Source organism: Alexandromys fortis, unplaced genomic scaffold (assembly GCF_014885135.2).
Source record: "Alexandromys fortis isolate MF-2015 unplaced genomic scaffold, M_Fortis_MF-2015_v1.1 scaffold_11, whole genome shotgun sequence".
NCBI lineage: Eukaryota > Metazoa > Chordata > Mammalia > Rodentia > Cricetidae > Alexandromys > Alexandromys fortis.
Window position 1 is genome coordinate 15,218,485 of NW_026067912.1, and position 13,969 is coordinate 15,232,453.

At 40.3% G+C, this 13,969-nt stretch overlaps 1 protein-coding gene across 3 annotated transcripts in view; it reads right to left on the minus strand.

The window, feature by feature from the left end:
• Cyyr1 (cysteine and tyrosine rich 1) overlaps window positions 1-11,300 on the minus strand; it is a 97,308-nt gene extending 86,008 nt beyond the window's left edge. For 2 of the 3 annotated variants that reach the window (XR_007591078.1, XM_050138556.1), the window contains exons 1-2: window positions 10,894-11,300; window positions 6,011-6,113 (exon numbers count right to left, since the gene is read on the minus strand). Coding sequence is in view for 2 of the 3 variants with exons in the window: in XM_050138556.1 (XP_049994513.1) it covers window positions 6,011-6,113; window positions 10,894-10,966 (176 nt within the window). In the remaining variant the exon portion in view is untranslated. The remainder of the gene's footprint in view (window positions 1-6,010; window positions 6,114-10,893) is intronic. The other variant, XM_050138557.1, reaches the window with a different exon arrangement.
• Between the last annotated feature and the right edge of the window lie 2,669 nt (window positions 11,301-13,969).

Genomic DNA, 13,969 nt, shown 5'->3' on the forward strand with positions numbered 1-13,969 from the left:
GACCACTAGAAACAGGTTTTTGAAGGTGTGTTATCCTTGACTCCCTTCTGTCTCCTCTGCTTCCTGCCAACGAACAGTGAAGATCTCTTGCCACACACACTCTCCTAATCCAGAGATTCTGTTTAAGTAGGATAGCCATGCAATCAGGTGTTTTGGCCACAGTGACACAAAAATAAATAATAATATTGATCTTTTATGTGTTTGTGTTGCTCAGGAAATGTCATGCATATATAGAGTTGCTTGCTATTTACTTCGAGTCTGTTGTGTGCGGGGGAGAGGGGGAGTGTTGTAGCAGGAATGATGGGATGGAAGGCAGGACATTCTGCGTGCAAGGCAAGTACTCTGCTGCTGAGTTTTAACTCTTCGCTCTTATGGTCCCAGGGCAGTCTGGGGTATTTGCTTATATACACATTATGATTCCTAATATGTGTTCCTGGCGTTTAGCGGTCCACTGACTTCGGTGCACAGATTGTGAAATTTTCTTGTTTGTTTAAACAGTCTTCATAGTGACAGTCACATTGTTTAAAAATGGCGACAGTTTTTTGTCTTTCCAATCATTTTATCTTTTTTATAGCATCTGTGGGTCATACAGATTAAGATTTCTGGTATAATGTCAAGTGGCCACAGTAACCGACAGGCTTGTCTATTGTTGGCTTTAAAGGGAGGCATCAATTTCATACCATTAATTATGGGTATCATGGCAAAGTAATTTGACATTATGAAGATAATCTATCAATCAAAATTCCCCTTCTGTCCTTAGTTTTATGTATATTTTAACAATGTGGAATATATTTTTATGAGTTCCTTTCAGTTTTGAGATTTCTTTATTTATGACAGAGTGTCCTGAAGGTAGGGTGGCTCTCAACTGCTCATAGCTGAAGGTGACTTTGAACTCGTGACCACTCTGCCTCCACCTTCCAAAGCCGGCCCGACAGGAATGTACCACCACACTTGGTTTGGGCAGGATTGGAGATCCAAGTGAGGCTCTTGTCCATGTTAGTCAAGCTCTCAGGCAGCTGGGCAACACTCCCAACTCTTGAGGTTTATTTCACAATAACTCCTCTTCAAGAAGCCTTCAGGGCACCCTCAAGTCAAAGTGAAGCCTGCTTTTCTTTGGTTCTGCCAGACCTTCATCCCAGAGCATAGTGCAGGTCACTGGTAGCTGGGAGTGCATTTGTAGAAATAATTTATTGGCACTGTGTCCTTGAAACCCCACTTATTTTTTCTTAAAGTAAATTATGTTTATGATAAGTGGATTTCATATACAAAGGCAACTTGAGTAAATAATAAATTTGACTGAAAAGTTTCATTTATTAACGCATTCACATTTCCTGTTAATAAAATAATCCCAAACATATGATCATGTTCTCTGGAAGAAATCTACCTTTTTTTATATTGTTATATTTTCAATCAGGTTCATCTTATTTTAACATTATCTTTTGTTGTTGTTGTTCACCATGGTGTTATTATTAAAACAAAAATGAAGACTTTCACTGTCTTCATTAGTATTTTTTTTTATCAACTCAACAAAAAGTAGCGTCACCTAGAAAAAGGGAGCTTTAACTGAAGAATTGCCCCCAACAGAGTGATGCCATAGGCACCACTGTAGGGCATTTTATAGATCAGTGCTTGATGTGGGAAGGTCAAGCCCACTGGGAATGGTGCCACTTCTGGACTGGTGTTGTGGGGTTGTATAAAGGGCAAGCTGAACAAGCGACGGGCAGCAAAGCCATTCATTTACAGTCTCTGTTGCACTACCTGCCTCCAGATTCCTGTCTTCACTTCCCTCTATGACAGACTGTGTAAGCCAAATCAACCCTTTCCTCCGCAATTGTGCTTTGATTCTGAGGTTAATCACAGTAACAGAAAACAAACTAGAACTCTCAGAAACTTTGATTTGCTCAGTGCTTTTCAGAGTTATTTTTCTCATTTCTGAAACTAAGATCATTTTATTTCATTTTTTCATCTGTTCTTAACAGATGCACAAGTCTCCTGAGTTTAATTAACACCCTCAACTACTTAGTGATCGCAGGACCACAAATGCCATTTGAAAATGTAAAACCTTTATCTGTTAACTTCCTCTTGCGCTCATGCATAGCATGGCTCTAAAACCACAGTCGTGGCATTTATTGGCTGTCTTTGTAAAACTGTGGGTAATACATATTTCACATCTCATTGAGAAGAAAAGAAACCGAATCCTACCAGGATCTCCATTATTAGTTCTTTCTGTGAGAAATTATTGTTATTGTTATTATTATTATTATTATTATTATTATTATTATTGCTATTAGATGATGTGTTTGGGACTGGTCTTACAGTTGCAGACTGACAAAGCAAATTCCTATTTTTGAGTTAGAGATTTAAGTCCTACATCTGATGGTTGGCTCACACTGCCTCCCAACAGTCTGGCTCACATTTAAGATTGTACACATTTAAGATTGTACAATAATTTTCTGGCATGGCAGGGTGTGGTTATTTTCAGTAACAAATTTTTAGTTTGCTACCGTGGATCACAGTAAATAGTGACTGTGTTCTCGCCCCTCCCGTGTTCTCTTAGATTCTGCCACTCTACAAACCACAGCTTTGCCCTGGACTCACTTCTAGGGAATGCCAGCTGGGTTTGATCAGCAGCCTGAGTGCTCTCACCTCTTCACCTCTTTGCCTATCCATCATGGTGTCTGCCCCGCCTTCTCTGTAGGAGAGCTGCTGAATAATTTGTGTGAATAAATCTGATGGGAAACTCCTTATTTCTCAAATTAAACCAAATTTTCAGTATTTTTAAAGCATAGAGAGCCTTTTAAACTTCAAGTGGTTGCTTATATTATCAGAAATATCTTAAATATAGAAAAATTATCATGTAGTTTATCCAAAGTGTCCCACATACTGCCCAGCCTCAAAGTATACATTCTGATCTTTCATCAATGGAGTACTCTTATATTTATCTTCATTTAGGGATGATGGAGATTATCTTGCTCTTTGCATTCTTAGTGCTATCTAAGACTCTGTCCACACTACATAAAGTCAGATGTATACTTTTACTGTGGAATATGGAATTATTTCATCTTAATTTGAGGAGACATAGCCAATAGGAGTCTATTAATAAGAATTCATCTTTTATTGGACCCACATTTTTCTAGCTTTGAATCCAAGATAAACTCTCACCCACCCCCCAGCCCCTGCCCCAGCAACTTTGAACAAGAGATCATTTCCTTGCTTCTATCTTTGGCTGTATGTGAGGAGTCTCTGTGTCTGGAAGGCATTTCCCTTCCTCCACTGTCCATTGTGTAAACATGCTACCCTTCCTTCAAATCTCTTATCAACTCCTATTTGTGAAGGTTTCTCTAAACATCTCACTACATACTCTCTCTCTCGCCCCCCCCCTTCTCTCTCTCTCACACACAGCACAAGTTTTTGAAAAAAGGAATGAGTTTCTCTCCCCTCACCTGTGATGCTGCAGTGGCAGAGGGAGCCCCAGGAAGAAGGCCCCACAGAGCTCCCTTAACCTGTTTATAGACATTACAGAATGCCCTAAGTTAACTTCCAAGTTCTTCCTCATTGCTTTTAAAGTTCATTTAAAACTAAGCCAACATCTTTATTTTGAAAATAAACCATGAGGCAGAATCAATTTATAAAAGTATTCAAGATATATTCTATTATCTCAATTGTTTTCTTCTTTCCTACTTTTCTGCTAACATAAAGTTTAACTTTCTGTTAAGACGGTCCAAATTATTTAACCAAATGTACCCAGATGCTTAAAAGAGAGGAAGTGTAGTTTTTGAATTCCAAACCAGAAATATTGGGAAATCTGTGCATGAAAGAACTCTTGTGAGCATTCTTAGAATTGACTCCCCCCTCCCATTCCTCCACTACAAAATAACAGAAGAAAGCTTGGGTGGAGTTGAGAACTCTTTTCAAATGTAAAACAATGACTGGAAATCCTGAAAATGTATCCTCCTTCTTCTACTGGGAAAAACACTTTAAAGGTTCCCCCCCCCCAAAGTATTGTTTAGCAAGAGATTTACTAAGAAGTTTCTATTTTTGACAGAAAGTTCAGTTTTAACTGCCTGAAATATAATGCCATCTGTGTTTACTTTTCCCTTCTAAAACACAATTCTTTGTCCTCTCTGTGTGGAACAAGCTCATGGTTCTAATAACCCAGATAAATGTGTTGATCAGAAAGAGGTGTAAATTGCATCTTTTGAAATCTAAGCCAAAGAAAGCATATCTTTAAATTAAAAAATGTTAAGCTATTTTGGCTAATCGTTGAGTCCACGGTATTTATTTCTGTCTAAGAGGGAGTGGAGAGTTAGGACACTGGGTACAATGTGTATCAGAAAGTAGTGAGCGCACAGATAAAGGCCTCGGGCCACTGAACAGAAGAATCTCAGACTTGCTCACTCCTGCCGTCTCTGTTTCCATTCACATATCTTCATGGCATTCAGAAATCATTCATTATAATACACATAATTTATTAATCAGAAGCTTTACATTATCTTATATTCTGTGACGAGATCTATAATCATAAAAATTGTTACCAACTTACGTTTGAGTTACCCCATTTCTGGAAAAAAATTATTGATTGACAGTTAATTGCTTTCCCAATGAATCTTCCATAAGGAAAAATTCAGAAATTTGACTTGGTTTATATTTTATTGAATATTTGATTTGTACTGAAAATTAATAAATATTTCATTTTTAAAATTTCATCCTAGATTTCTTCCATAGCTAACAGTCTTTAATAATACCCCAAACCAGATTTTTGGGGAGTGAGGTCTATAGTCAAACAGATCTCTAATATCAGGTCCAGCATGAATTCTAGAGTGTGTCTGTGTCAGGTTTCCCTTTTGAGAAACAGAGGATTTTGTTGCTATCATCTCAGTGGGCATGTTCCCCAAGAAGCTGGACCTGCTGAACCTAGCCTAATGCTTCCTGCTTCCTCTTGAGCCTTCGGAAGACAGAAGCTAAGCTGAACTACTTGGGAATGGAAGAGTTCCTCCCAATCCTTCCATGTGCACGTGGAAAAGAAGAGCAGCAGAGGAGAGAACCTGGACCTGCTCATAGCTGACAGCCAACCAGAGGAGAGTCTCACTGCAGGTAGGGCTCTGTTGCCAACTCTTTATTTTTCACCACCAACTTTATGGGCAGAGGAATGGCAAGCTCACACTCATGAAATAATTTCCTAGCCTTTCAATCCAAAGGCAGGCTTTTCCTTCATTGTCTTCTGCTCAGTAGCGGCACTAAAATATATTTTGAATCCAATACAGGAAGCTACTCAGCATCTGTACTTTTCATGTGTGTGAGGTATGATTATATATTACTCATGCCTGCCTTCATTTAGGTTCTAAATTTGTTCCTCTGAGTTGTCCTTTTTACATTATGGAAATAACTAAGTTTTCCTATTACTATTGTTTCATTTATTCACAACCTCTCCTTTTCCTTAACTAGTGGATGTATTAGACAATTAGGGCGTGGTTGGTAAAAGAAGTTGACCATTATTAAACAACAAATGTTAGTTTATACATCCTTCAACACAGGAGACAAAACCATATCATGAAAGCATTATCAATAATAAGACTACTTAGCTCATTACTATAATAGCATGAGAAACAGTGAAAGGATCATTTTAAAACTCCCTTCTAATAGAAGATTTTTTTTATTAATTTACACATCTGTCACCTAAGAGTATACACAAGTTATTAACACATGTTTCAACTTCTAGTAAAGATTTTAAATCAATAACAAGTGTGTGTGTGTGTGTGTGTGTGTGTGTGTGTGTGTGTGATGAAATCACACACCGAAGCCGAGACTGGACTGGAACTATGTTATGCAGGCTGGCTTCAAACCCGTGGCAGTTCTTCTGGGTTAGCTCCCCAATGTTGGAATTACAGGTGTGAGACACCATCTTCTGCACCAACCTTCACTCTCCTGTCTGCACCTGTCACTTAGTGTTACTTGAACGAGTAACTTGACCAAAGGAAGAAGAACATTGTCCAGTTGGAGCGCTACTCACGAGAGAATGTTCCCAATGTAGGCATAGTAGGAGCAACAGTAGGGGGTACTTCCATCGCAGCAGTAAGACCTGCAGTCTTTGCCACACTGAGCAAGGCAATCCTCTACAAAGGAAAAAGGAGAGCAGTTGAGTTGTGAAGTCACAGCTTAAAGAAAAATGATTCTGTTCGTGTCTGAGTCAGTCAACCAGTTTTTAGCACATAGATGTTCATTTTCACACTCGAAATTCCAAAATGTTCCCAAAGGTCGCAGTTAGCTTTTCTCCCCAGTAGACTTAGCTTGTAGAAATAAGCCTTCCTCCCAGGTCCTTGCTCTGAACACTGCAACTGTAGCTGACTTTGGGTGAACAAGATTAAGATGAAAGGAATGCATCAACTCACCAGTCAATAAAGTTGCCAATAGAGTTCTTATCATAGTTTCTAAAGAACACAGTTTCATGACTTTAGAGTGCTGATTCTCTATTAACTTCAATTAATAGAAATTATTATTGGCATAGGTAATACCAATAGTAACCATTGAAAACTAATATGTACATTTTCCATAGTAATTTATTAATGTGCTTCCTTTTATGTTGTTATTTTTCACCTCCACAATTAAAGTTCCTATACATACAATTACATAGTTTAGTATGCATGCTGTTGGTCCATTAGACTTGGAAGAGAATGAGTTGAGGTACCGAAGATGTTCATATAAATAACTTGTAAATTGACAGTTTACTTAATGCCATATTGAAGAATCAATAAGCTATAAAACAGTATAACGTTAAGCAGGAAATTTCTGATTAAAACATTGCTTTTTCCTTAAGTACTTTTCAACAAGAAAATTTATACGAAAATATTTAACTTATCATCAGCAGGTTTCTGTTCCACCTAAATGATTTACTTTTCAGTATAGAGCTACCATTTAGCCTTAACAAACAGGATAAATTATGGTGGCTGGGTTTCAGGTACACATTTAAAAAACACTATAGTTCCACAGTTTACAGTCTATGCTCAAGAATTTCAAAATAAGCCATTTTCAACAGAGCTACTGAAGGCAATATCAATTGTACAGGATAAATTAAATGAAGTTTTTGGCTGTCTCTCACAAAGGAAACTTTTGTAAGTTTTTATGTTAGGTTTTCCTAAGATGTGATTCAAATGGAGTACATCCTGTCTGACTTTGTTAATTAATGTGGGTTTTGTGGAGCAAGTGAGAAAGGTCATATTTTCTTCTTATTCATTTTATTTCTATATCACAGATCAACAAAATGAACTTTAAAGGTTTCCACTTGACTGGAGAGGGAAATTATTTTTGCTATTCTACTTAAATCCACACAAGAAACATAATAAATCATATAGCTCCGAGAGAGGAGCTTCTGCCATGAGTTTTTAAATTTTCTTTGGCTTGTTTTTTAGATATACCTTGGTAATGTAGTCCAGGCTTGACTGGCTACATGAATGCTGGAGATGACATTTACCTCCAGATGTCTTGGCTTTACCTTCTGAACACTGAGATTAGATTCGAAGTATATGCCACCTCTCCCATCTAGAACATCATAATTTTTTAGCCTTCCTATTCTACAGTGTTGTTACTGAATTTCTCTGCTCAATTTTTTTTGTTGTTGTTGAAGTGATTCAAGTATTTAGCCAAGCCAGCTACCTTCAGAGTTTAGAGGAGATGTGCCACTGTTTTTGTTTTTTAAAACTACTCAAATCATGAATTCATGGTGTTGGGGGCAGTGATTTACAATTAAGCTGCCCGGGAATTAAACGATTCAACTGCCCCCCCCCCATTGCACTAGGTACTGCTGCTATAAGGACACAGTGTTATCAAAATACAGTGAGCCAATTTTACAGGAAGCCAAGCCCCAGATTTTCTGGCCAAGAAACTGGATAATTCCTGCAGCAAACATCCATGTCATGTCACACACTGTTCAGTATTTTTATGGAATTTTTTAGTACTCTTGTCTACTTCCCAGAATTAAACTATGGAAAAAGGGTAAATTTAGTAGCTTGATGAATGGACTAACAATCATAGCCCTTCCTAACGGAGGCTTCAATCAGACTTCAAAGCTTATTGTATTTATCATAGTTACTTTTTTCTTATATTCTGAGAATAATATGATGAAGATTATAGTTTGGACTACACAAGGCTGTCTCCCTCTCCTTTGTGAAGTAAGGGAGCAGTCCAGTTGCCCTCTGAAGACAAAACAACATCATTCCTAATATCCAAATATCCCTGAAACTGTTCAAACTGTCTTCAAACATTTTTTAATTCAAGGTGTGATCTGGAAAGCTCCCTCAGAATAATTGCCCACCCCACCTTCAGGAATAGGTAGTACAGGATAGCGCTATCTGGCTAGAAGTCTTTGCTTAGAAATGGCTTCTGCTGAGACTAAAGACAGGAAGGAAAAGGAGGGGCAGAAAGCACAGGCTGAGGCCCGGAAGGTAAAACCTTGATAGAATCCTGTCTTTGTAACCTGCAGTGGGGGTTGGACAATAACATAAACACTTCATCAGGATCTCTTTCCAAAAGCTCCTCCATGAAAAAGCACAATGTGTTAAACATAGAAGAATTTACTCTCATTTGCTTAACCAATAGACCATTAATGTATTATGCTTGCTTTGTGCAATGTAACTAGGCCATAGTCAAAGTATCCACTTAGGTTTTGTGTGTGCATATGTGTATGCGTGTGTCTTGTGAAACTAGCAAATCACTTATTGAATATTCAGGCATCTAACCACATGTGTCCAGTTGCATCTCTTAATTCCAACCTAACTGAGCTATCCATTGTTCGGATTTCACATTTTATTATGTAGCCTTTCCTAAGGCACATTGACTGAGCCCTTAGCCTTGCCTGTGAGTGAGGCTATTTTGCTGAATAAAATAAGCATTAGAAGAAGGGGCTTATTCCTTTGAAATAGCAATATGGCCTCCTTCTTTGATAGTGCTAGTACAAGACTGTACCTGTTCTGTGATACACGCTTTCCCACGTTAAACTGACCTAGGAGCTCACCTAACCCTCTCCGAAAACTCAGAGCATGGCCTTTGCGCTAGTATCAAATGAATATGGCTTTAAGACAGCCTCTGGCTTCTGAGGTTCAGGTTCCACCAAAGAACTCATCAATTCAGCATTCCTTACACGAGATAACAGGATAGGTTAGTGTTGGCTTGCAACTACTCTGTAGCTTATTAGGTAGGAACTTAGGAGAGAGCATTTTAACGTGGAAACTCCCGACAGAAACCACCCAGCTAACTGCGGTCCAGTGACATTGGTTCCCCGATCCCTGGAGGAGCCGTGGGTAGTCCCCAGAACTGAAGAAGGGCTAGAGCAGCTGTGGAAAGAAGAAGCCAGCCTTTCAGTCTGCCACAGGGGAGCAACTCAGAACACAGAAGCTCCATGAAGTAACTGAGTCAAGGCAACAAGGTCATTAAAGCTCCATTTGTTTCTTGTTATTTTCTTGTGTTTGTGTTACTTGGATAAGCTGAAGAGGTGGGAAGACTCTAATCCTTGCTTTCAAGAAGCTAGGGGAGAGATGCTGATGTAAAATTCAGGAATGCAGTTGATTCTTGGTGCCTCCCAATGGGGAAGCTATATACAATCTAAACAGCAGGAACACTGCCATTACTAGAATTGGAACTATATTCATCAAGAGGCACTCTTCCTACTTGTAGTATTTCCTTATATTAGAAGGTCAGCATTTCCCCCTATAGAATCTTTAATATGATAACTTTTAGACAGTAATTTGCTGTTCAAAATCTGCCTATTTTTGAAATAGAGTCTCATATATCCCCAGGGTCGGGGAGAGAGGTCTCAAACCAATCATGTAGCTGATAAGGACCTGGAACTTCTGATTCTCCTGCCTCCACGCCTCCACCTCCCCAGAGCTGGGTTATCTGACAGGGGCCACCACAATTGGTTAATGCCCTGCAAAGCCCTATACTCAACCCCAGGCCCTAGTTTGCATCTTAATAGATTAATTTTTTTCTACAAGTAAGGACTGCTTTCTGGCAGAACTGGGGTGAGTGTGGGGTGGGGTAGGGGTGAAGAATTTGATTATTTTGCTGCAATGGTGCAATTCAATTCTTTGGCTGCAACTCACAAGGTTGAAGAACATTGCTCTGGTTGCAATGTCTTGGTAGGTATGGAGACATAAACAGCTCTGCGGATTCATCGTCAGCCTGTGATTCATTGACATAGAAAGTTAGAAACACAAGATGTTTAAGTTTATACTCTGAATAGGTGGTTGCAAGGAGTGTACTTGTAATTAGCTTTATACTTGAGTAAGCAGCGAAAGGCCACATAAGGCTCCCCATCAATCAGAACAAGAATACCACTCTGCTTCATTAATTATTAGCAACTGCCACTAAGAATAATTATAAGGAGGGAGATGAGGGGCTTTTCACAAACAGGTGCCTAATCACACCAAACACGAAAGAAACTCTGGCAAAATAGCTCAGAGCATCTGATTGCTCAGACACAAATCTAGACTCAAGTCCTTGTGGATCTTCTAAAGAATACCGGGAAGTGTCTAAAGTATCTGAGAGGAAAAACTGGATTATTCAGAACAGGAGCAGCCTGACATGAAATGCAAAAGTCACTAATGCGTTTGCTTTTAATAACTTTGCCTTTGAATTTCAAGTATTTTAAAAAGTCTCTGCAGGCCCTCTACCAGGGTTCACTTAAGATGTGTTTTTATACTAGTCAGGTTAAATCCCCTTAGAGGAGAGTTTCTGAGTTGTTTAGCAAACAGAAAAGCAAGCAAAACAGTAATGTTAAAGGGGAGAAGGGGGTTCCAGCATGAGGGCGGCTGGAGTTGCCTCCTAGGGGATCTCACTCTTACTTTACTGCTATGGTCCCAAGCCCCAGCACCCTCTCTCCCTGTTCCCACTACCACTGACCTGCGTAGACAAAGAGCAGAACCAACTTCGGAAGCAAGACCCCAGGACGCCGGGGCAGCCTCAACACGTCCATCCAAGCCGGTGGCACCAAGCTGCTCTGTAGGACAGACGGGTAGACCTGGCAGAAGGTGGAGTAAAGGGACGGCCAGGAAACCCTGCAGCGATGAGGAGGATTCAGGGTTGTTAGGTGGACAGGGCTGTGCTGCCGGGAGCAGGGTCCAGAGCAGGCCTGGCCATGACCCTAACCAGAGCCCTGAAGAAGCCGGCTGGCTGCGGGGAGCTGGGCGCCAGTGGTCCTTGCCTGGCAGAGCTGCAGCAGAGGCTTTGTCCCGCCCAAAGGTACTGGCTCTGGCAAGCAAAAAGCAGCTTCTCTGGCGTCCTTGACCACCCAGGCTCACATTTCATCTGTGAGGGTGGCACCTAAGTGGGATGGGGGTGGGGAGGTGACAGACTCCTCCCCATTTCGCCGAGTTTTCCTCTGTTGAATGACAGGGTACTTGGCTCAGGAAGGAACTTCTGGGTTGTTTGGCTTTTGTTACCCTTGGGAACTACTGTCTCCTTTGGATTAAAACACTTCCCATCTGCCTTGAAGCAATGGATGGAGACTTTAGCTTCCTGCCTAAACAAATGAAGATGGGAGTTTTTGGATTTAGATGGAGATTGCACAAAGAGCGACGTGGATGGCTTCCCAGAATGGGAAACTAGAACTGGGCCCAATCTCCAGTGAAAGCTGGCACAGCGTATATTAATCAAATCCTTGAAGTTTGTCAACCAATTCCGGGAAAACAAATGAAAAAAGAGGTGTCTGATCACCAGCGTTGCTCTGTAGTTACTGCCCGGTGCAATTAGATAGGAGAAGCAGAAACATTATAAAACTTGGAAACAAAATTATTAGCAAATCAGGTGTTCATAAGGGGGGAAACTCAATCAGTGCTGGCTTTTTCCTAAAAAACCGAAAATGTCGGTAGTGTTTAACACTATGCAGAAAGGGAATCAGAAGAAAATCAAAGGAAATATTTCTCTTCCATTAAGAAAAGCAGCAAAATAAAATGTTTGCCTCAAGTATTACTCAAGAGGATGAAATATAATTGTCGATGTGAAATATAATAATATAATTGTCGATGTGAAGTTTTCCAGGTAAATTGGATTTCACAGTTTGTACAGAAAGTGACTGTGTAAGGGCAACCAAACAGCTAACAGAAAACCGGAGACACTTACAGACAACTTGCTACATATGTCAATGGCATTTTTCTTCTCCTTTAAACACCAATTTTACTGGAAGATATTACTTGTTAAGTGTGAAACCAAGTAACTAAAATACTATTTTTAAGAAGCAACATTCACTTCAAAAGTGAAACATATCTGAGCCTTAATTCAGTCAATCTTCCTTGAAGAATTTTTACCTATGGACATGAGTCGAAGACGACAGTCTGAGACTATAGCATCTCTGACTATGTCTGAAGTCTGCTGAAGACCCAGCATTCCCTCCTCCCAAAGAACGCTCATCAATTCCACCGTCACCTCCAGCCAAGCACGCTGATGTTTTAATAGAACAATCTATTCATTGCATTCTAGAAAAATATTTTAATACTTTTTTAAGGGGTGTGCGTACCCAAGGACAACTTTCTCTTTTCCCACCATGTGCGTCTCAGAGAACAAACTCAGTTTGTCTGGTTCTTCAACAGGCACTTACTTGTCTGCTGTGCTATCTATTCTTAATTTAATGTATTTCTGTCTGACTCTAGATCCTTACAGTCTTCTCTAGAAGTAGGTCTCCTGCTCCAGAAATACTTGCCCCTACAGTTTTGTGTTTGCTTTTCTTAAGCTATAGAATAAATTACACCCACATACTGGAGTACAAGTCAACAGTTTTACTCTTATGATTGGAACCTGGAGAAGACCTCATACATAAAGAATTTAGTCTTTAAAGAAGAACACACAGATGTGTAGCTGCAGAGCTGGGATGTAGCCTTGGGGTGAAAAGATGATTGCTCTGCAGATAAGGTCTGCAGGGTGAGGGCAGACACCTCTGCATGGAAGATGCGATCTCTCCTACCTCTGCGTGTACACAGCTCTGGGAGAGTGTTAGATTAGAGATCAGTGGACCTCAGCCTGATTTCAGGGGGTAAGAGGTAGACCTGAGAACCTGCATCTTTAACATTCTCCTTATTGAAGGAAATGTGTCAGCACCATAGTGAGAGCCAACGGCTTAGAATACTTTGTCACACCGCCACTGATGTCAGTAAGAAGGTGCAATGTTGGTTAGTTAGAGAAGTTTCTCCCACATCCTGAGAACAGAAAGCCTTATATGGTTCAGAAGATTGATCAAGTTACCTTGCTTGCTAGTTCCCCACAGTCCAAGAACTTCGTTCTTGCAGTATTCAAGGTATCATTACCCTGTAGTATCCTAGTCTGTTTATGTGTGAGGATAAGAATATCTACAGGCAGAAATGTTTCTGGAAAGTGAAAAAAAAAAGTAGCTTAAGATTCAAAAGTAAAAATCCAAGGAAACTTAACTATTATAAAACAGTCACAGATGAAAAGTAATTTTTGTTACTTGATCAAATGGATCAGATTTAATAAAACGGAAATAACCAAAACTCCAAAGACACACAACCCACTTCTGAGAGCTGTATGCAGGCTAGAAGCGGTTTCAAAAGTGAAGAAGCCAACATCAAAGAAAGCTCTTTCTAATTCTTTTTTTTTATTGAGAAAAGGAAAAAAAAGTTTCCGCATCCTCCCAGCCTCCCATTTCCCTCCCCCTCCTCCCACCCTTCTACCCCTCCCCCCTCTCCTCTCCCCCTCCATCTCCAGTCCGAAGAGCAGTCAGGGTTCCCTGCCCTGTGGAAAGTCCAAGGTCCTCCCCCCTCCGTCCATGTCTAGGAAGGTGAACATCCAAACTGGCTAGGCTCCCACCAAGCCAGAACATGAAGTAGGATCAAAACCCCGTGCCATTGTCCTTGGCTTCTCATCAGCCCTCATTGTTCGCCATGATCAGAGAGTCCGGTTTTATCCCATGCTTTTTCAGTCACAGTCCAGCTGGCCTTGGTGAGCTCCCAATAGATCAGCCCCACTG